Source organism: Macaca thibetana, chromosome 1, assembly GCF_024542745.1.
Source record: "Macaca thibetana thibetana isolate TM-01 chromosome 1, ASM2454274v1, whole genome shotgun sequence".
In the NCBI taxonomy this organism is placed as follows: domain Eukaryota; kingdom Metazoa; phylum Chordata; class Mammalia; order Primates; family Cercopithecidae; genus Macaca; species Macaca thibetana.
In genome coordinates, this window is record NC_065578.1 from 211,607,086 (window position 1) to 211,629,617 (window position 22,532).

Sequence of the window (22,532 nt, forward strand, 5' to 3'; positions counted from 1 at the left end):
CGCTCGACCTTTTTTCCAGCTCTTAAAATAGGTCACCTAATTCACATGTCCAGCTAATTCAGATTTGTGGTACTCTCTCTTCTGCCTTTTTCGTGTATCTCACTTTAACTGCATAGGGAGCATCTCACTTTAACTTTTTCATGATCTCTTCTGTGAAAGATGGTTTTTTTCTTCCTTTATGGGTTGGTGAAGGAACTGCCCCTTCTTTGTATGAATTGGAAGGGCTGAGGCTATGGTGAGGTCTTGGTGCCTCTTCTCACCAGTGAGTTGCAGATTCCTGGCAGTCCTTTGCTCTCATCCTAGCTCCCTCTGCAGTTGGCATTGCCTCCACAGATGGGCCTAAGGTGTTAGCATTGACCTTTTGAAGTCTGCAGAACACCCCTGAAGGATAAGACTGGCTGGGAAAAAAGGAAGTCATATGCTTCCCATGTTGGTGGCATTAAACAAATAAAAAACCAAAACCAGTTGGTGACAAAAACATTGATAGAAAGAAACCCTTTCTATTTATCATTTTCACTTTATCTTCTCCCTCTGTTTCCCTTGCCTATACACAGCACGCACCCACCCATCCATGGCTGTTTTCCACTCGCGGGCTCTTTTCTGGAGTCCCATGACATCCTATTCCTGTCTGTCATCTGAATGCTTTATGTATTGAATTTTTCTGTTTATATATATACATGTCTTCCCCATCAGCTTTCAGAATTTCAAGACTTTCCGGTACATAGTATATACTTAAATATTTGAGTGAATGATGAAAATCTTTTGCTGGAAAAGATCTAAGTAAACATTTACTTAGCACATTAATGCAAGATTTGAGGGAGAGTTTTGTATGGGCTAAAACAGTTCATGGACCAATTTCGGGGCTCAATACCAAGTTTCAAAGGTCATTCAATAGATTTGAACAACATGAAATAATGAACTTGAGTTTTCAAATTCATGGAGAACCCCGGAGCAGGAGCAGGTGTGTAGATGTGTATAGGGGCTTTTGATCATTGTCGTTTCGTCTTTGGAAAATCAAATCCCTCACCTTTCTTTGAAAATGTGAATGGCTGAGAGGAGACAGAGAACTGACTTTTTAGAAAGAGAATCAAGGCACAGAAAATCCTAGAAGAAAATATATGGAAGAGGATCTGGTAGAAACATGGTAGATGACTTCCTGCTGCAAGGACTAAAAGAAAAGAAAGAAACAAAGAACCATGGCAGGATATTTTCAGGTGAAAATCCTTTAAAATGCAGTTATGCACTGGCTGAGTACATTGTAATTCACCTTTATTGCAAAAAAAGATTTGAGCAGCTTATAAATATGTAAAATGTACAAAAGGATCATAAAGGAATAAGGAATATAGATCAAACTAAAAGGAATTTAGGATGGAACGATAAAATGAAGCTGAGCTAAGACAGCCCCGTGAAATGTATCTCATAAGGATCTGCCATTTTTCAAGGTAATTGTAAAGCAGAAAGGGGAATGTGAATGTCTTCCTCAGTGTCCATGAGATTGAAAACACAGTCACTCAGAGAAGCACAATTCATATCCCAAAGAAGTATCTCTAATGGTTCTTAACAGAAAAGATTCTGTGCCGTGCAAGGTCAATACAGTATCAACTCATTTCTTTTCTTTTTGAGACAGGGTTTAAGTTTGTCGCCCAGGCTGGTGTGTAGTGGCATGACCTTGGCTCGCTGTAGCTTTCACCACCTGAGCTCAAGTGATCCTTCTACTTAGCCTCCCGAAGTGCTGGGATTAAAGGTGTGAGCCACTATGCCCAGCTAATTTTTTTAAATTTTTTGTAGATATGAGGTGTTGTCATGTGGCTCAGGCTGGTGTTGAACTCCTGGGCTTAAGTGATCCTCCCACCTTGGCCTCCCAAAGTGCTGTGATTACAGGCATGAGCCATCATGCCCGGTCCATTTCTGTGTTTTGTTCAAATGTTTTCACATAAGTTCGGTTGAGATAATGCAGAAATTCTGTAAGGGACCAGGGGAGACTTGGTAGTATTCTACCTTTCTGAGCCTCTCACTTAATCAAGGAGTAAAATGTACTGGAGTAGATTGACTGCATCTCCCAAAGATAATTCTCCATTTTCAACATGTAACTACATTATATATAGATAAAATATATTATCTTAGATAATATATATTATATGATTGGCTTATGATTATATATTATATATTAATTATATAATATGTTGAATTGAATATATATTATATAGTGTATGTATGCATGTATATATACATATATGTATATATACGTGTGTGTATATATATACACGCATACATTTAGTTTCTATAAAATTGGCCTTCCTTTTCTCCTGAGCTAACTATAGCCTAGGTGTGGCTATATTTTGTTGACAATGAGAGGCAGAGCCTCAATACTATTAAATAATCAAATAAGCGGATCATGGAATTGGCCTCATTTAGGAAAATTCAAGTATTTAACCTCATCTTCATTTTTGGAAAGACATGGTATATCAGAATTAAAAGCATCTTGCATTTATTAGGCAGCCAATCATAAGTCATGCTATTTCAATGAAATTTAATGAATTACGTTTCAGTTAAATTGATTGGATTTGAATCAAATGGTATATACCATTAAAGAAGCTATCATATAATAATTTTATGTAGCTGCATTTGAACTTAAAATGCCAAACTATTTAGAGACTACTTCATTCATTTTTAGAAGGCATATTTTGTATATATATTTTAAAAGGCTAGTTTATTTTCCCTTTTTAGCAGAGACGCATATCCTGCTCATTGCCTTGTCTTCTCTCTATAAATACACAGCTCATCCAAGTATGTTTTGTTTCATGAGTGAACAGCTTATTTTGTGATGAAAAAGAGGTCACTCCTGAAACATATTTGGTACCATAGGGAGTCCAGAATTTTAGATTACGCTCAGAATTTTATGAGGTAACTTTTTCAAATGGAATATTTAACTTTTTTTTTTTTAAGGAATGTTCTTTCTCCCTCTCTGTTTCTGCTTCATAATGTTTTTTTGTTTTGTTTTGTTTTGTTTTGTTTTGTTTTTTTGAGACTGAGTCTCGCTCTGTCACCAGGCTGGAGTGCAGTGTCACAATCTCGGCTCACTGCAACCTCTGCCTCCCGGGTTCAAGTGATTCTCCTGCGTCAGCCTCCTGAGTAGCTGGGACTACAGGTGCCCACCACCAGGCCCGGCTAATTTTTGTATTTTTAGTTGAGACGGGATTTCACCATATTGGCCTGACCTTGTGATCCACTCGCCTAGGCCTCCCAAAGTGCTGGGATTACAGACATGAGCCGCTGTGTCCGGCCGGTTTTTTTTTTTTTTTTTAAAGAACATTCTGATGTCTTAATTTTAAGGATGGGTGAAGGAGGTGGCAGTTTTAAATGTACCCTTGAGAGCTCTCTTACCGGGTTACTCTTTGAAAATAATAACCATTCTAGTGATGAATATTTGATGGAGATGGTCAGTCTCTCCTAGAGCTGGGTTTAAGGCAATTCCTGAAAGTGCCCTGGATCCCAAGAGGAGGAGAGTGTTGGGTACGAGGGCGCCGGGAATTCTGGGAGTGATCATTTTCATTTAGGGAGCGCTATGAAAGTTGGAACTAAGCTGATAACTCAGATACACCTATCTAGTGACTCCTCTCTTCAGCCATTACTGGTACATCAATTTCTCTCTGCTCCCTAAAGGACACTTTTGCCATTTTTCATGCTTCCCTTTACTTTCTCCCTCCTATATCTTTTTCCTTCTATTTCTCTTTCTTTCATTCTGTATTGTTTTCTTTTTCCTTATCGTGTATTTTTCTCTCCTCTCTCAGTGGTTCTCATTGATTTTCCCTTTATTTTTCAGTAGAGTTATTCTGTACGTCTCATTCCTCTTAAAATCGTGACCCTCTAGAACTCCTATTTTCCAGCTTATGATTTTGAAGACAGTATTTCAACCTACAAATTTCTCTTTGATGTTTTAACACACAGATTCACACAAATAAAAACTACAGTGAAATGGTTAGGGATGGGAGAATGAATTCAGTTCAGTAGCTATCGAATTAGACAGAGAGAGGCTGAAAGTTTGGGTGTAGGTGTGCAGAATATTTTGCTGATGTATCTTTCTAATAAACGTGGTTTTCTAAGTATGTTTTTCTGATAAACTGCACTTGTTCTTTACCATCAGAGCCCAGAAGTTTACTTGCTGGGTTTGGTTACCGGGTCAAGGACTATAGAAAAAAGCTGGAAAGCATTTAACTCTTTGTGTACCACCAGGAGAGCCTTTAGCCTCTTATTGCATGATCTAAATAGAAGAGAAAGAGAGACTTTTCCCCACTGGTACAAAGCCAAGACTTGTCTTGAGTCTATTGTGTTTGGGAGGGTTTGGAAGTGATGAAAAACAATAGAAAATAAGAGCATTCTGGAGTTTGGATTTGCTTTAATATTAACTGTTAACTAGCTTTGCTCTTAAATATCTTTATTAAAATTTGGCTAACTCCGGTGTTAAGTTCAGAGTAGAGATTTGTCAATATAAGAGAGAAGAATCTCTTTTTGATTAGCTCAATGATATACTATATTTATCTGGGGAAATGGTTGTATTTTAAGGCCAATTGTTTATTGCCACTGTGACACTTATTGGTAAGTGACTGCATCATGCTATTCTCAATGATTTTTGTTTTAAAATATATGCTCTTAGCTGAGATTCAGAAAATAGCGAAAGGCAAGGCAATATCTATATCGTCTCATGTAAAATCCTTACTGTCTCTTTCTCTGCCCAGGATACCCAGCTTTTCATGGTGGAACCCACTTTCGTGGTCTCATCATTGCTTTGATCTTTCGTGTTTCTTTCATTCACTCCTACAATTACTCAACAAATATTTTAAGCACCTACTAAGTGCCAGGCACTATTTGGATGTGGGGGACACAACAAGGGGAAAAACTGACAATTCTTGCTTTCACAGAGTTTATGTTCTAGTGGAATAACAGGTATAAATAAGTAGGCAACCAAATGCATTATGGAGTATATATGGTGTGATGATCCAGGTTACGAAGAAAGTAAGGGTGAGTGTGTGGTGGGTGCTAAGGAGTGGGTGGGGTTGCTGCTTTAGCAAAGCCCCGAAGGAAGCAGCCACAGAGTGGGGCTTGCAGATATTGGGAAGAAGAGTGAGTGCAGTGCTCTGGGCAGAGACAGTAGCCACTGTGGCTTTGGCAGCCCTATGGAAGAAGCATGACTGGTGTGTTACAAGACAAGCAAGCTGGCCAGGGTGGCTGGCCTGGTGAGCAAGTTGGTACAGATGTAGGTGGGTAGAGAGGCTAGTGAGTAACACTAGTTGAAACCAGGCCTTGTGGGCCCCTGTGGAGACAGATTCTCATCTGAGTGAAATGAAAACTTTCAATGTAGCTTTCAATGTAACTTTCAATGTAGCTTAACAGTATGTTATGCTGTTTGAATACTAAATGCCTTTTATTTTTCTGTAGCATTGTCACTTACATCAGCTACCATGCTGCTAAATTGGAAATGTCAAAATGACCATAAAGAGTGACTGCTGGCTGGGTGGGGTGGCTCATGCCTGTAATCCCAGCACTTTGGGAGGCCAAGGTGGACGGATCACGAGGTCAGGAGTTCGAGACTAGCCTGGCCAACATGGTGAAACCTCATCTCTACTAAAAAAATACAAAAATTAGCTGGGCGTGGTGGTGGGTGCTTGTAATCCCAGCTATTCTGGAGGCTGAGACAGGAGAATCCCTTGAATCCGGGAGGCAGAGGTTGCAGTGAGCCAAGATTGCGCCACTGCACTCCAGCCTGGGCAAGAGAGCGAAACTCCATCTCGGAAAAAAAAAAAAAAAAGAAAAAAAAAACCAGTGACTGCTGTGCCTTGTGTCCAGGGTCTGGTCTGCATGCCAGTCAGGGGAGCAACGTGACAGTCAGGAGATATAAACTCTCGTCTTCACCGTGCCAACAACCGCTTGCGTTATAGGCGTTGAATTTCTCCTCTGAAAGGTGTGGAGGATGGATGAGATTAGTGGTTTTTCAGGCTCTGATTCATGGAGCGTGAGGGATCCCTTGAAGGCCCTTTCATTTTTATTTTTATCGTAAAGGCCCTTTTACTTTTAAATTTGCATGCAAGCTTCACTTAGAAGAAAGTGCCCTCTAGCTTAAGAAAAATAAATCCGTGACTTGGTTATGCCTTAGGTTTTTTTAGCATGATGAATTTGCAGTCTCGTAGAATCTCAGATGACATGAGGACTAAAAGAGAAAAACCGCTTCAGAAACCCTCCTCACTCAGTGTCTCTTGGTAACAGTGTTCATTATCTCTCATTGAAATCAAGGGGCAATTTGACAACAGTTAGACAAGGCTTTTGAGATCCCATCCTTCAAACTTGGTGCGGTAGCTTCTACCGTGACACCGACTTCAGCTAAGTGAATAAGATACTCTGTGAAAGTCTTAGAAGGACTTTCTGGCACAATTTAGAAACTAGCAATTGAGACAAATAAGGATAGTTGATATATAGAGAAGGGCTTAGGAATATCCCAATTTTAAAAAATGACATGGGCACTCTCATTATATGTATTATATATACTGAGAAGTAGTCATATCCTAATAACCCAGTTATATAATTGGGAGAGAGACTGGATAGTTTTGGTACTTATGGTTAATGATATATTTTACTGAAAGTTTTATTTTCTGATTGAAGAAATAGGAAAATTATCCTTTAAGATACTGACTCTCTGCTTCCTTTCCAAACTAGAATCTCAATCTGCTGTTTCGGAAACTCCCAAAAAACGCTTGGATGCTGTCCAGAAGGTAAGACGATCTTATTAGGATGTCAGATTCCCATCTGTCTTATTTGTCTTAAGATTGTGACAGACTCTGCGATTTATCTTTCCATCTGCCCGGCTGGCTAGGATGACCCCGTTTTCCCTAAGCCTGCAGCGGAACCCAGTCAGGCAGAAGGGGATGTTTTCTTCCATTTATTTTTTTGCGTAGAAAATCAGCCTTGAAGTGGAACTGAGTACAAGCTTTTCAGAAGCTGTTTTATTCTATATCCAGCCAAAGAGTTGGGCCCAATGACAGCTGGCTCCAGCAGGAAACGGTGGCCACTCCAGGGAGAAGTCTGCCGAGATGCGCCTGCCCAAATAGTCCCATGGCTATGATCTTTAAAAAAAAAAATCTGTCAGAGCTTTGCTAAAGTCAAATAAGATTCTTATTACTTTGGTGGATGAAACATTAATTAGTATCTGTTTAATTTCCACAGAAACTTTTTTTTCCTGTTACTGTATTAGTCTGTTTTCACACTGCTGATAAAGGCACACCCAAGACTGGGCAATTTGCAAAAGAAAGAGGCTTGTTGGACTTATAGTTCCACATGGCTGGGGAGGCCTCACAAGTTCGTGGCGGAAGGCAAGGAGAAGCAAATCACATCTTACATGGATGGCAGCAGGCAAAAAAGAGCTTGTGCAGAGAAAGTCCCATTTTTAAAACCATTAGATCTCATGAGACCTGTTCACTATCATGAGAAGAGCATGGGAAAGACCAGCCCCCATGATTCAGTCATCTCCCACCAGGGCCCTTCCCAACATGTGGGAATTATGGGAGCTACAAGATGAGATTTGGGTGGGGACACAGAGCCAAACCATATCCGTTACCAAAAAAGCCAAATTTTGTGTTTTTTTTTCCTTATGCTAAAATGGATTTCTTATTTAAAAAAAAAAAAAAAGGGCTGCAAGAAAGGAAACATTTGTATGGAATAGTAATTGTGAATAGCAATTGCTTTTTTGGATATAAAACCATTTGCTTAATTTACATTTTCACCCAGCTATGCTTTTGACAGTAACTTAGTTTTAGAAATGAATAGTAAAAAGATGTGTTCTGTTCTGTTGGTGGTCTAAGAGAAAATGAGGAGACACATACCTGGGTTTTACACCCGGATCTGTTTCTGATTAGTGTGATGACAACATGTTTAGATTACCTGGGACATAGGGTTCTTCTCTGTAAAATTAAATTATTGCTGATCTCTGAGAAGCCATCAAAGAATAAAGTAACTTCCCTTCAGAAAAGAATCCCTGTTATACATGAAAGTTGTGCTCCCCCTGGAGGAGAAATTGGGGTATAACATTGGTTGAAAACAGCACCTGGGTAATTTTCAAAAATGCAGTGAGATTAGCTATCCTTAAGGACAGTTCATTAAAAAAGCAAGCTTTTGCAGCTTATTGTTATGGGAGCAGAGGCCTACATCAACTTGGTGGCACTTGGAGAGGCATGGTAGGCTCAACTGATGGTCCCTTAATTATCTGCAATGATTAGCCCACAGCAAAAAAGATGAAGAAAGATAAAAAGGGAAAAAGAAATAGTAAGGTCAGCAACTATTAAGAAAAATAGTACCCTCAAATCTCCCCTCATTTTTTAAGCCTTTCTTTTGTGGAAAGCATGGCTAAATTGTGATTTAAAGGAATATATTAAGTTTTTCTAAATTCTTATGTCCAGGACGTGTATGAATCAATTGTTATATATGATAATGTCAAAGAGAACCTGAACAGGAAGTATTTGATAATATCAACAATGATAAAACGTGTACAACATTGCTTTCTATATTATGCTATTTCAAGATATATATTCATGTGTGTAACATTATAGAGTGTTTTTCCTGAGTGATGGACCATAGTAAAATATATTACAACGGGGCTGGGCGTGGTGGCTCACACCTGTAATCCCAGTACATTGGGAGGCCAAGGCGGGCGGATCACAAGGCCAGGAGATCTATACCATCCTGACTAACACAGTGAAACCCTGTCTCTACTAAAAATACAAAAAATTAGCTGGGTGTGGTGGCGGGCGCCTGTAGTCCCAGCTACTCAGGAGGCTGAGGCAGGAGAATGGCATGAACCCAGGAGGCAGAGCTTGCAGTGAGCCAAGATGGCGCACTGCACCCCAGCCTGGGCGACAGAGCAAGACTCCGTCTCAAAAAAAAAAAAATTATATATATATATAATATATGTATAGCAATAAGCAGAAACCTAATGGAGTAGGTTATATTAAAACACTTGATTTTACAACTTGAAGACTCAAGGGTGAAATAGATTGAACAAATGTTACATCTTATCCTTGTTGACAGTGAAGTGTCTAGAAGTCAGGAAAATTAATTGAGAGGTAACAATATTTGAAAGCAATGGAGATTAAGCACCCAACAATGACATCACTTACTTTTGCAATCATTAACTCTTTGTCATACATTTATTTTATGGGCTGATTCTTTTCTTAGATGATATGGGTATGTTTCATGACAGCCTAAAGTAACTGTCCATAAAGGGGGATACAGAAAACTCAAATTAATTGTCAACCTACTGTATACCTCTTCTTTTACTCTATTACCTTAAGAAATCCTTACAACAATCCTTTAAAGCAACTCTTATAATGCACATTTAACTGCTAAAGAAAATGATTATACGAGGTAAAAGTAACTTGCATAAGATCACAGGCTTGATAAAGCGTAGACCCACTATTTGAGTATAGATCTGTTTGATTTTATACTTATACAATGATAAAAATTATCCTTTTACATGGATAATCACCGTATGCCAAAATCATCAGATGAATGAGATGAGAAGTTTATTCTAAATTTATTTTATTATATTTAAACGATACCATGTATGAGTCAGATGCCAAGATACATTATAGAGGCAAATAGGTATATTAGTTCACTTATATGTTTTGAAGTTTTACTAGAACTTTGATATGCTGAGTTGTGTGAATTTTACTAACTTTCGTGCTTTGTTATGTAAAAAAAAATTATTTTTCATGGAAAGTCCTTGCTTTTTCCTTCTTAGTCACTAGATGGCAGTTCTGTATCTCTAAATCACCACTGCAGATGGAAATGAGAGGTCTGAAGGCAGTTTTCTCAGTATGAGTGATGAACCTAAGAGATTTTTCTGGTCCGTCCAGTGTTGCCTGCGTTCTTCTGTGGTCGTAATGCGAGATCCCCAGGACTGCTTAGTGAGAGGCTTGCAGCCGAGTTGGAAAGCATCCTCTCTAAGTTATTCTTCAGATGTGCGTTCAGGCACCTGTTCTCTCAATCTGAGCACACTGGAATTTATTGAATGAGTTTTGACTTTTACTCTTTCTGTAGTTAATAATTCTGAGAGCTCAATATCCCTAGAAAAAACACATGACTCATAAAGCCTTTCCTCAACTCATAGGCATCAGAGGCTGTGGTGTTGCCAGAGGGTCTGATGCTTAAAGCAAATACAGCTGGCACTCGAGTGAAAAGAACGGACTATAGCTACTCCTTGAGTGCTTTTATTGATGACCCTGTGGAATTAGGTTTTCAAATAAAATTACATTCTTTAGACCTCACTTACTGATTATTTTAATTTCAAGTAATATGCCCTGAAAATCTGCTATATCTGAAGAATTATGTCATAAAACTGAAATGCGACTGTCTTTTGATTCTGTTTATTTAAATCCTTTGGCATTTGAAATATTTAAACTGTAAAGCCTTTTACACTCTATAGTCTATAATAGCTTAGTGTCAATTATTTTATCTAAGAACATTTGCTTCTAAGTTAAAGATTGGTGTATGGTAACATGCTTCACCTGGTAGCTACCTGGTTTCTAACTTTTTGCTTTTGAAATTATATATAAAATTTTTGTTTCAAAGCATGTTTCTAAAACTCTTGATATCTTTCTAATGTAAATGGACTAGTTGGAAAGGAAATAGAATAACATTTTGATTTTTAAAAACTCTATCTTTGGGTAAGAATTGAAAATAACAGGCAATCGAAAGTGAGGTCTTTGCACATTATGATATTATTTATCAGTAGTCACATCTATTACAAAGTGCTCGACAAGAAAAAGGAATTATACAATATTAGTACTGTCTTCCCCCGTATATTGTATGGTCTATATGCAAATACATTCTCAAGTGTCAGAAAAACTCTTTGCTCTGATCAGCCCTGCTGAGTCTCCTCATTGTTCAATCTAACTGCAAATGTATTTGAAGAAGTAAATTTTTTTAAATTGGATCTCCTTAAAGTATCTGTTATAGTACTCTTTATGCAATGGCCACTCAGTTCCATTAGTTTCAGAAATAATTTAGGAACAAGTCAAGGAAACAGATGGAGTAATATGGAGTAGCCTCGTCGATGGGATGGTCTTGATTACTCAGAAGCAAAGTTTGAAGAGCAAAGGCAGCACTGGTCAGATCCAAAGAAAGGGGGGGTGGTAAAAGTAATTTTGAAGAAATAATGCTGGAGACTTAATAAAACAAGCCATTTGAATTAGGGTAGAATGTCTTAGACATATAGAAGGGTTCTAAAGAAATGTTGTTGAATGTGAGGTCTTTCTCAACTCCAAGGCAAAAGGTAATATGAATTTGCAAGGTAATTGGAAACCAACAAAACAATAACCCACAAGACAAGTAAATAACTAAAATAAGGCAGAGTAAGAAACACAAGGAGAGAGAGAGAGAGAGATGCTTGGGTCTGAAACCATGAGTTAGTTATCCTTGAAGTCTTCCTCAGTGTCTCATCATTCTTAGGTCCTCAATAAATAGTTTAACCAGTAAATACTCTGACCAAATGAGTCTGGGAAGGGGCAAGCGAGAGATGGTTAGGAAGGGAAGAGAAGACAGGATACCCGTGGGGCGGTGCTGACATTGAAGTTAGGTAGCATTTTGAAAGGTATTTACCATACTATGTTAACAGAAAGAAAGTATTTTTTTTTTTTTGGTGGGGAAAGAATTTTTCTTCTGTAGAAATTCGAAGGAGCTCAGAGAAAAATATAGATGTTTTAGCTTAGAAATAATCATAAAAGAAACTCTTCTATGAGTTTTAAGAATGAAAACCAGCTAACATCTGGAAAGTAGTTAGAACTTGAGATGAGAATGTGAAGAAATAATTGGATGTCACAGATTGTTTTTGTTTTTCCTTGGGGTGGTCAGGCTTGGAGGTGAAATGAAGTAACATCTTTGCTCTATTGAGTTTTGGATGGTGTAAAACTAGTTTGCACTATGCAACATTATTAATGGCCTGTGGAGAAAGGCAAACAGTCCAAGCAGCTAATCCAGTGGGGGTAGTGGAGCTGATAAAAGTTCTCTGCTTATAAAGCGGGCTTGTCCTTTATTGACCATCTGCTGGCCTACTGTGTGCAAGGTATTTGTGGTAGATATTGAAGGAAATACGAAGAATTATAAGACAAAGTCTTGGGTATTAAGAAGCAGACAGAAGAACATACCTCTTGCATGCACATGAAATGATTTGCAAGATGCAGTGTGATTCTGCCAAGATAAACTTCACAAAAAGGGGGAAGGTTGTTGAGAGACTACAATTAAGGGCAATTTCTTAGGAAGGGTGAAATTTAGATCAAATGGTTATTTTTGGACAGGTGGAGGGAAGAAGAGTGAGTATTTCATTCAGATCAGAGAAGAGAGTAAAGGTAGAAAATTGGAAGTGAGCATGGCATTGGATGTGTGGCCAGGGTGAAGCACAATAGTCCAGGTGACCTGAGGGGCGCTCAGCTGACAGCTGCCCTGGAGACCCAGTTTTGCTTTCCTCTTCCCGGGCCTCCTTGGCCTGCAGTCTGACAGCACCTAACCCAGAGCCCAGTCTTATCTGGATTACTGCAGTATTCTCCCAATGGGTCTCTCTAATGCCTCCAGAGTTATCTTTCTAAAATCCAAATTTGCTAATGTCTGATATCTGCTTAGACTCATCCAGTGACTGCTCATAGCATTTGAGAAAATGTTCAGACTCCTGAGTTTGACACACGGAGTTTTCCCTTGCCATCCTCAATCTTCAGCGTTACCACTATTTCCTGTATGATTGGCTTGTTCCAGCCTTAAAAAATACCCTAGTTTTTTTTTTTTTTTTTTTTAAATCTTTAGGATCCTTCATATCTGTCTTATACATATGTTTCTTCTGCACTCCTACTCCCTTTTAAAAAATCTTCTATTTTTTAATCTAAATTTGTCTAAACTTGACTTTGTTCTAGACACTGGACTTGGGAAGACTCAGTCTAGGGTGCATTTCGGGAGTGGTAGAACATTTGCTTATACTCATACCATAGTGGTTGAGGATCTGGGCTTTGGACCAGTTTTCCTGGGCACAAATCCCAGTTATTCCACTTTTAACTGGGGAACTGTCAAAGATAAACAAAGTCAGACATTAGTTAAAATGGTAAGGACAGATTTTATATCAGTGGCAACTATTGCGCTAGGGAAGAGTCCAGCGTGAACTAAACTCAACTTTGATTCGTACATAGGTGACCAAGCATTTTAAAGGGAGAATAAAGGAATAGGGAGAACGGTGAGAGGAGGCTCAGGAGACTCAGAAGTGAAAAACTGCAAAGGGTTCATTAGTGTAAATGAGATTAGGCCAGCTGTGTCTGCTAACTGGCAGTTATAAGAAGTTAGGAGTCTGTCCTCCGCCAGAGACTAGGAAAGATGCGCTATCCTCAGGTGAAGGCCGAAACAATCAGTAAGTTGTTTTGGCAGCCTTGAGTTTTCTTAGGCAGTAATTTAAAGAGGGGTAGGGTGATCTTTGGGATGCAGCCTTTAGCTGTTAGAAAATGATGTTAATGTTTGCTCAAGCCTTTACAGGCCAAGGTTAAGGCCTAGTTGAGAAGAGGGCTCGGAGGAGCCTGGCTAGAGCTTGGTCAAGGAGAGGATCTTTGTCAGAATTTGGGTATAGCATTTTACTCTGTGTGCCTTAGTTTTCTCATCTATAAAATGGGCATGATAAGAATTCCTATCTCTACATTTTTTTTGTGGGTTTTAAATGCATTTATGTAAAATGCTTTGGAGGAGCTCCTGGCACTCAAAATGTTAGTTTATCATTATTATTGTTATTTATCATTATTTATCATTATTGTAGTTTATCATATTTATCATTATTGTTGTTATGTTTGGGCAGTGCTCTGGTTTTGAAAGTTGCTTTCATCGCATAGGTGGTCCTCATTATTCTTGGATTTGCATGTATTTGCGAACTCACCTACTTGCTAAAATTTATATGGAGCCCCCAAATCATATTCATATGGTGCTTTCATGGCCAGTTGCAAACATGCTCCAAGTGGCGAGAAATTTGAGTTGCTTGACGCGCTGTTTCCCAGCTCATGTTGAATGAGATGAAGCTCTGCTTTCTGCTTTCAGCTCTCATTCTGTAAATAAGAGTATTTTTGCGACTGTGTTTTCATGTTTTTGTGCTTTTCCTTGTTGGTTTTACTGTTTGAAATTGCCTCCAAGCATAGAGCTGCCGTGTTGTCTAATATTCCTATGTGCAAGAAGGCTGTGATGTGCCTTGTGGCGAAAACACATGTCAGATAAGCTTTGTTCAGGCTTGAGTGACGCTGCTGTTGGCCATAGTAAATCAGCAATATACATTAAATAAGGTGTCTTTCAGCAGGAACACACGTTTTAAAAAGGTAATACATTGGTTGGTTGACAAAAACGTGACGAAGGGCTTGCAGGAATCTAAACCTGTATTTTTTTCTAGAAGCAATATTTCAGTATTCACTAATTTGATGTTCACAAAAACTTTATAGAACAAAACTACTGCAAATAGCAAGAATTTACTGTATCTTTTAAAATTCTTACAATAAGGCTGGGTGTGGGGACTCATGCCTGTAATTCTAACACTTTGGGAGGCTGAGGTGGGAGGATCACTTGAGCCCAGGAGTTTGAGATCAGCATTGGCAACATAGGGAGACCCTGTCTCTACCAGTAATAATAAAAAAAACTGGGCATGGTGGCATGAGCTACTTGGGAGGCTGAGACAAGAGGATCCCCTGAGCCCAGGAAGTCAAGGCTGCAGTGAGCTACAATTGTGCCACTGCAATCCAGCTGGTACAACAGAATGAGACCCTGTCTTGAAGAAAACAAAACAAAACAACAACAACAAAAAACCAAAAAAACATTCTCACAATACCCCTTTGCAGTAGGCAGAGTGAGTGATGGGGTCGCCACATTTTATGGGCTATTCAAGGTCTTATGAGCCTAACAGAGGATTTAAAACATTTTATGCTCAGTAGTCGGGAGCCATGAGTTTTTGAGGAAGGAAGTACCAATGAGCAAGGAAGTTTAAGGAACAATTACCTGGCAAGGGAATGTAGAATTGATAGTAAGAGGGAGAGTAGAGCCAGGTAGGACCAGCTGTTAAACTCTCAAAGTAATTCCATTACTTTTCAACTAAGGTGCTGATATGATACAGGAAAAGTAGCAACCAAGAATTGGAATGATGGGTTTGGTAACCATGTCTAGGGTGTAAATTAGGCTGTGTGGTTCGTAGACCATCAGCATCAACTAGGAACTGGTTAGATATGTAGATTCTCAGGACCTACCCAGACCTCCTGAACTGGAAACTGTGGAGGTGGGACGCAGCAATCTGTGTGTGTTTTTTGGTTGGTTGGTTTTTGTTCTGATGCAGAGTTTTGCTCTTGTTGCCCAGGCTGGAGTGCAATGGTGCGATCTTGGCTCACTGCAACCTCCGCCTCCCAGGTTCAAGGGATTCTCCTTCCTCAGCCTCCCTAGTAGCAGGGATTACAGGCGCCCACCACCATGCCGAGCTAATTTTTTTTGTATTTTTAGTAGAGACGATATTTCACTATGTCGGCCAGGCTGGTCTCAAACTCCTGACCTCAGGCAATCCACCCTCCTCGACCTCCCAAATCATCTGTGTTTTAGCAAGCCCTCTAGGCAATTCTGGTGCACACTGAGTTTAAGAGACAATGAATTAGAGAAATGATCAAAAGATGTTCCCAAGCCTAGGTAAACTGCAGAACAGGCAAAGGAATATTTTGTTGGAGGATAAGATGCTTGATATTGCGAAATATACATTTGGTCTTAATTGTCATCTCCTGGCATACAACTCCTAAAATCCTTGGAATCTTCAAAGTGGTAAGTGTCTTTTTGTAGGCTACTGTTGTCCAGTAACTTCAGGATAGGGCTGGTCCACAGAAAGACGACGGCATATAAGAGGGTTGAGACTTTCTGCCCCACGCCCCAGCCTCGGGAACTGGGAGGGGCTGAAGGTTAAGTTGGTCACCAGTGCCCAGTAATTTAATCAATCGCACCTACATCATGAAACCTCCATTAAAACCCCCAAAACGGATGGGGTTTGGAGAGCTTCCAGAGAGCTGATGAACACATGATTTTCCTGGAGCATGGTGCACCCCTTTTCCCAAGCCCCTCCCCATCCATCTTGTCATCTGCATCCTTTGTAACATCCCTTCTAGTAAGTCAGCAAAAGTATGTGTTTCCCTGAGTTCTGTGAGCTGCTCTAACACATTGAACCTGAGGAGGGGTGGCGGGTGGGGGGATCCTGGTTTTATAGGCAGTCGGTCAGAAGTTCCAGAGGCCTGGACCTGTGACTTGCATATGAAGTGGGGGCAGTTTTGAGGACTGAGCCCTCAACCTGTGTGACCTGATGCTACCTCCAGGTAGATAGTGTTAGAATTGATTTGAATTAGAGGACACCCATCTGGTATCTATAATAGAATTGATTGGCTGCTGGAGGGATGAAATCTTTACACATTTCGATGATACAGGTCACAGAAGTCCTCTGTTTTCACTGTTGAGTGAGAGAATAGGGAAAGCATTATGGTTAGGTTTTTTCCTATACCCTCAGATGCACTTTAAGGAACAGGGTAGCGTAATCAAATAGCAGTATTAGCTAAGCAGTCCCAATATGGAAGTGAAGTATTGATGAGAGAGAAACACTTGCGATAATAACTATCAAGATGAGAGATTGAAGATGTAAAAATTGATGAACTCTCCCAGTATATATAGAGGGGATCGTAGGCTAAGTACAAAGTCTCTACTCCACCCCCCAAAAAATCCCAGGGAGGAAACAGAGAAAGAAATGAGGAGGAGCAGCGTAAAATTATAGAAACCAGAAGAAAAGAGTTCTAAGGGAGAAGGAATGATTACTAGTATCGGATTCTTTATAAAGGACAGGGTTAAATATATAGTATTTGGCAATAAGGAAACCATGAGAGTGCCGAGACTAATTCCATTAGAGTGGCAGGGCCACCACTCCAGGTAATAGTCCAAATCCACTCCGTTTGATTTTCTCCAGGCTTTATTCTTTAGGAAGATTTATCTTTTTCTTTCTTTTTTTTTTTCTTTTTTCTTTTTTGGAGACAGAGTCTCACTCTGTTGCCCAGGCTGGAGTGCAGTGGCATGATCTCGGCTCAGTGCAACCTCTACCTCCCGGGTTCAAGCAATCCTGCCTCAGCCTCCAGAGTAGCTGGGATTACAGGCGTGCACCACCACGCCTGGCTAGTTTTTGTATTTTTAGTAGAGACAGGGTTTCACCATGTTGGCCAGGCTGGTCTCAAATTCCTGACCTCAGGTGCTCCGCCCACCTCTGCCTCCCAAAGTGCTGGGATTACATGCATGAGCCACCATGCTTGGCCAGGAGGATTTTTCTTTAAAAACAAAAACAAAACCAATTTGAGAATAGTTGGGTGTTAATGCAAGGGAGGTGATTAGGAGGTGAAAAACTGAGCTGCACTTTCCATCCATAGATCATTCAAGGAAAGCGAAGCTGTGATAAAATAGTGCTTTTCTTCCTTGCACTACTTGAGACAATTAAGGAACAGATTGTTTTAACGTATGGCCCAGCACCTCCTGCAACTCTAGCTCAAATAAGTAGAAAGAAAATTCTCAATATGTGAGCAGGAACAAAAAAGACTTGTTCTTTTTGCTGTTTATCTCCCATTTTTCCTGGCTTGCTTCCCTCAATGTTTATTGCTTCCACTGTGTTTGTTCACCAAAGATCATGACTTTAACCTTCCCATGGTATTAGCTACTATGCTAAAGAGATGTTAAAAGTAATACAGCCAATTATGATTTCTAACGTATGCCTCTCCCTTCCGTATCACATTTCTCATTCATCAGTGAAGGAATGGAAAGAGATTTGCCATGTCCATTCCAGTTCAGAAATACTACAATTTCCATAATTCATCATGTATTTTATAATAAGGATTTTAGAGATGCCATCCCAGCTCCCTGTGTGAGGCTCACTCCCATAAAATGTTCTTTTCTAAGAAGCCCTAGGCAAGTTATTTACTGTTTACCATCTGCTCTAATATTCTTTCTTGAAGTTTCCCTTTCAAACGTAAAATTGCTTGTATTTCAGTTTTCTGCAAAATCGTATCTACATAACACCTTGATTTCTTTCCCTATGGGATCAAGTGTAGCAGATGTTAACATATTATCAACTGGAATGCCTTTGGTTTGTTCCAAAACTAGGATGTTTCTGAATTTCGAACATGACAGCCGGGCATGGTGGCTCATGCCTGTAATCCCAGCACTTTGGGAGGCCGAGGTGGGCGTATCACGAGGTCAGAAGTTTGAGACCAGCCTGGCCAACATAGTGAAATCCCGTCTTTACTAAAAATACAAAAATTAGCCAGGCATGGTGGCTCGTGCCCATAGTCCCAGCTGCTCGGGAGGCTGATGAGGGAGAATCGCTTGAACCCAGGAGGCAGAGGTTGCAATGAGCCGAGACCGCACCATTGGACTCCAGCCTGGGTGACAGAGTGAGACTCTGTCTCAAAAAACAAACAAACAAAAAAGAACATGACAAATAGAGAATTTATATGCTTCTGTGAAGAATAGAATTCCTATTTTACAGATGTCTAGAGGTATCCTAACTTGCCAGTAATGTTGCTTTAGAATTTAGCAGAATTTGAAAAATCTAACTATGGTTGAAAATTAATTATATATCTCATGTTAAAATTTATAAAATAAATTATTGCAGTGTTAACTTACCAATAAGCAGCTTTTAAATTCTAGGCTTTAAAAGTATCCTGCTTACATAATAAACATAATAAAGTTTCAAAGATGAGCAAATTAACTTTTCAGCACAAGCTTTACTTGAGTGTATCTTGGCTTCTTTTTTGACAGTTGTAACGTTAATGTTACAGTAATGTTTTCTTTTTCTGGGAATCAGATAATCTTCTGTTTGGAAAAATATTTTTGGTGAACATTTTATTTTTTAATGGAAACTTGTATTTTGTGATATGCAAGTGTTCAAACAATTTATAAGAGCTAACCATCACCACCCACATATAAGATTATACAGGAATGGAGGAATTTTGGCTGACTTACTGCATGTAATTATTGAGCCAACGTAGATGGCAGACTCTACCACTTATGATTTAGGGTTTTGAAACAGTATTTTAAAGTACAAATAATCTCAAAATTGGTAATCTATAAAGCCTATTACTTATTGTATTGCCTGAAAATAGATTTAACCTTCCTCCATTTCTAAGGATGCACCCATTAGATAGGTTCTGTACAAAATTGCCACGGTTACTTTTTTCTTTTTCTTTTTTACAACATTTAGTTACATTTTTTGATAGAAAAAGCCATTAGCCTTCGGTAAAGTGTTGCACAATCACTGGAATTGCTGAGTGAGAGTCTTTCTGAAAACTGGAGAAGGCTAAAGATAATGAAAAGTGCATCTTTTCATTGTCAAGTCCTTTGAGAATCTGATAGGCTCTATCTAGCTGCACCTCGAAGAGACAAGATTAAGTTCCAGGCCCTGGACACAGAGGAACAGGCTCCTAACTTGAGGGCTTTCCACGGACCACAGAGCGCCTGGCAGTCTCTTCGAGATTAAATCTAGGCTGTGTGGGAGGGGGGGCCCTGCGGAACTTCATTCCACTTTGTGTGGGTCCTGAGAATAGGGTTTTTGCTTAAATGGCAAGAAAATGTATGGCCTTTTCTTCCCGATAATTACTAATATCTGCCATGTAAATCTCTTTATAAATCCCTGAAAGAAAATAACCTATATTAGAAATCAGCTCTTACTTCTGACAAGCAATGCAGCTTTCTCTAGAGCGCTCTACAGGAAATATCTGAGCTGACTTTCTGAATTGGTACTCTCTGAGAGCCAGCCAGCCCTTGACTGATAGCCCTGGATAAGGAAGGCCAGATAAGATTCTTTGAAGACTCTTAGCTACAGAGCCAAAAATCCTACGTACATTTGCCTACTCTGTAGTAGTGGATGGCCGGCCTTGTTTTACAGGCTAGTCAGTTAAGGTTTGAGATGCATTTAGTTGCTCTGCTTGTGTGGATTAGAAAAGGGGGATTGTAACATTAATACAGGGCTGGCCGGGATTTTAGGGTGCAGGTAAGGATAAGTCATTGGGAGAATGAAGATTCTAGCAAGTTGGTTTTTTGTTCTCCCTACAGTGGGAATAATGTAAGAAGCAGATAGTTTGTTGCCCCCCAACTCTTTGTCCATGTTCTCTTCTTTAAAAATGATTTGTACAAAAAAGTTCTGTTTATAAAAATTTTAGTCCCTCATCTTTCCAGTCTGTTGATCACCATCTTTATGAATTTTTTGACTCTTCCACTTTCCTGGCATCACAAGGCTAGCATTGCTGTATTTATTAAAGATTCAGATTTGGAATTTTGTCCTCTTATCACTACTTCCTCTGTCATTTGTTAGCTCTGGTTCTTATTGTATCTTACATTTGAAAACCTTTGAAGCTTATGGGGTATATCAATTCTTTATTTTCTCAACTTTTTATTATCTAAGTACCCTCAATTATCACTTTGTTTAAAAAAATAAATAAAATACATAACAGAACAATACACGCTAATAAATCGATCATTTATAAAATTAGATCCAACCCCAAATCCCTCTTCTTTTGACACAGACCATCTGGTATTATCCACCATGCTTTAGTTTGGCAGGATCAGTTTATCAATGATTTTTGGGTGTTTTAAACCATATGATACAAATACAGCATAAAGTGAACTTGTTAATGCAGAAGGTGGAGGGTTTCTTGAAATCAGAGAAGGTGATGGTGGAAAACTTGAATCACATGAACTGTAATTGATTAGAAGCACCTCGCAGAGTTAGTTAATACAGTAAGAATGATGATGTGATAGATGTGTTTAAAAAATGAATTTGCATATTAGGATTGTCAGAGGCTTTTGGGGAAATTAATGAGGTTCTCAAATACTATAAAAAAGGACCATCTTTTCATAAAAGGTGATACGATGTCATTTATCATGACACCATATATTTTTGTTAAAAAATTAGCACTGAAAATAGTTTTAATTTTAAGAATTTGTGTATTTTTCCATTATGATAAAAATTGTTTTGAATTAAAATGACACCCTTGCTTAATTTTTAATTTTGTTTTTAAGGAAAAAAAGTGAATTTTTTTCATAATTTATTCTGAAGTATTGGAACCTGGGTATGTCAGTCAGACCTTTTGCAGGAACCGGAAACTATGCTAGGTGCATGAAACAGAGTGTTTACTGTAAAATCAGGTGTTTTATGGGAAGTTTCGAAGGTCTGAAGCATCTATGTCTAAGGTGACACTTTTCAAAGAAATCAAATACAACTGGATTATCAGGGGAGTTAAAACTTTTGAGGCCACCATTGCAATTTGTAGAGTGGACATTTGAACACTGTCGGAGAGAAGCTTTGTTTTCAGACCTTAACTGCTAACAGAGCAGACCAGACACAGGAATATGATGCTTACCTCATTTGACTTTCTAAATCTTTGTGTGGCTGCTTCTAATTGGATGAATCTAGCTGCAAGGGAGTCTGTAAATGTAGTTTTCCTTCCTATTTCTGTAAACGGGAAGGGGAGGATGGAGATTGGGAGGGCCAATCCAAAGTAACCAAAAGAAAACTTAAGTGGATTCTCCTTAAGAGATCTTTTTCTGGTACTGGGTATCATGTGTAATCATGCAGTTACATTTTTGACTGGCTATGTAAATTAGAAAGGTTAAAAAAAAATCCCAGGAATCTTCACAGTCACTAGTATTATGACCTCTGCTACCACTAACTTGGGTGCCATGTGGAACTAGCTGGCCTGTGATGTGGGGCAGAAATCCATGTAGAAAGAGGTGTGATAATTGTTACTGTGCTATGCCATTATTAGGATCATTTTCTTTTTATTACTATTGTTATTTTTTATATTTTTAGAGGCAGAGTCTCACTCTGTCTCCCAGGCTGGACTCCCGGGCTCAAGTGCTCCTCCAGCCTCAGCCTCCCAAGTAGCTAGGACTACAGGCACATACCAACACACCTGGCTATTTTTTTTTTTTTTTCATTTTGTAGAGATGAAGTTGTGTTATGTTGCCCAGGCTGCTCTCGAACTCCTGGCTTCAAGTGATCCTCCCACTTCAGCCTCGGAAAGTGCTAGGATTACAGGCATGACCACTGTGCCTGATCAGAATCACTTTTTCCTCTGTGTGTGTGTGTGTTTATATAATAATATCCTTTAATTTTATGCTATTTTCATTATATTCAAATTTATGATGAAAAGAGCTGACCTAGGCAATAACATTTACAAACCGAGTTTTGGAAAACTCTTCCAGAATCTACTTCTTACATGCTATTTATCAACTAACTTTTTATATAATCATCATTCATGGGAAAAAGAAAACCATAGTTATGTACCAGCATAACTCAAGAAATACTTTTCAATGATTAAAGGTCACCTTTAAGAGTATGCTGGAAAAACGAAAATGATCTGTGCATTTTACTAATCCAGTCAGAAATACTGACTAATTGTACTCCTGGTTAAGATAAATTTGGGTGCTGGTTT

General features: G+C 39.1%; 1 protein-coding gene across 1 annotated transcript in view; it reads left to right on the forward strand.

Annotated features, from left to right (window-relative positions):
• FMN2 (formin 2) overlaps positions 1–22,532 on the forward strand; it is a 405,197-nt gene that overhangs the window by 92,051 nt on the left and 290,614 nt on the right. Inside the window, 1 exon segment of the mRNA XM_050770753.1 lies at positions 6,709–6,764. Within this exon segment, the coding sequence (XP_050626710.1) occupies positions 6,709–6,764 (56 nt within the window).